Source organism: Pteropus vampyrus, unplaced genomic scaffold, assembly GCF_000151845.1.
Source record: "Pteropus vampyrus isolate Shadow unplaced genomic scaffold, Pvam_2.0 Scaffold82, whole genome shotgun sequence".
Lineage (NCBI taxonomy): Eukaryota > Metazoa > Chordata > Mammalia > Chiroptera > Pteropodidae > Pteropus > Pteropus vampyrus.
In genome coordinates, this window is record NW_011888863.1 from 1,873,585 (window position 1) to 1,875,187 (window position 1,603).

Consider the following 1,603-nt stretch of genomic DNA (forward strand, 5'->3'; position numbering starts at 1 on the left):
AGCTTCTACAGTAGCAGTCTCCAACATTTTTGGCACAGGGACCAGTGCTCCTATGAGAATCTTATGCCTGATGATCTAAGTGTTGCTGAGGCGGTGATGCCAGTGCTGGGGAGGGGCTGCAAAAACAGATGAAGCTTTGCTCTCATTTGCCCACTGCTCACCTCCTGCTGTGTGGCCTGGTTCCTAACAGGCCACAGACCAGTACTAGCCAGTGGCCTGGAGTTGGGGACCCATGTCCTACAGCATAGAAGTAGTCTGTTCCAATACTGAATCTCTAATAATAAAATGATATATTGGGCAGTCTTGAAGCATTAAATATTTAAATATTTAAGACACCTATTCTTAATTTTTTTGATATCTATTTGTTTCAACATACGATATAGAGGTTACAAATTCCATAGGACAACAATATGACTACTACTGATTTACTGATGTGTTTTGACAGTTAGTGATGGTTCCTTTCAAGCTTTTAGGATTGGAAAAGTAATTGAGTGATCTAAAGGGAGAAGAGGAACATAAGGAGGCTATCCATTTAAAAACTATTGTTAAGAACCAGATACTGACCTCACCATTAGGTTTGCACAGGATTGTTGTACAATTGGGGCTTGTTCTAAACTTATTTTCTTCCTTCCAAAGAAAATCTGATGGTGGCTGATGCTTTGCTTCAGATGCTGCTGCCCAGACCTGTAAGAAGATAGTTTGTTAATGACACAGGTCATTGGAGTTCAACATAATTTTGTACATGTCAAAGGGTTATTACAAGGTTATCTTTCTGAACATATGAGATTTTAAAATATGACTGTATAATATATATTGTCAAGTTGTATAACACTAAACACTATGGTATATGGCTTAAAAAAAAGCACAAGAAAAAGGAAAAACTCTCCAGCATCAACTAATTACCTATTGTCTAGGCAAGCAATCTCTTTGTTTTCCTTTTAAAGATTATGTTTGCTTAATTTTAGGAACTTAGGTATTTAATTTTAAAAGTTATATCATAAAATAAAAGATTTGTACAACAAATTGAAAAAAGCTATTGAAATTTAATTATGGGTATTAATTTACATACAGAGATGGACAATGTGGCACAGTTAGCCACCACCAACATAACATCACATTTTACATAGAGATTGAGTGATGAAGTAACCACTGGTGCTGAGCCACGGTCTAACTCAGTAAATTAGAATTTCCTGTGCAATTCTAATTTATAGTATTTATATCTTATACTTACTGTTACTGTGGAATTGGCCTGCATTATGATACTTGGAAGGAATCGGTACAAAGAGATTCTTTGTCCATTCACATTTTGCTGAAGAATATGATTTCCAATCTCCACTTCTTTGTCACGGGAAGAGTTAATGAGTTTCACAAATAAACCCATGGCATTCACTTCAGCTATTTTAATGTCTCCAATAGCACTAGAAAAGCAAAATATAAGGTGTCTTCAGATGAACATGTCTTTAGTTCACTTTAAGAACTTAGTAGCAAATATGCTTTAGAAATTGTCTCTAAACTATTTATTTATTGGATGTATTCTATGTAGAAACAGTGTATTTTGTAATCTAAGACAAATGCTTTGATCTCAGTTCTGTTTATCTGTGCA

General features: G+C 35.2%; 1 protein-coding gene across 1 annotated transcript in view; it reads right to left on the minus strand.

The window, feature by feature from the left end:
* LMNTD1 (lamin tail domain containing 1) overlaps positions 1–1,603 on the minus strand; it is a 56,570-nt gene that overhangs the window by 34,024 nt on the left and 20,943 nt on the right. The window contains 2 exon segments of the mRNA XM_023532408.1: positions 565–684; positions 1,232–1,418. Coding sequence (XP_023388176.1) covers positions 565–684; positions 1,232–1,418 — 307 coding nt within the window.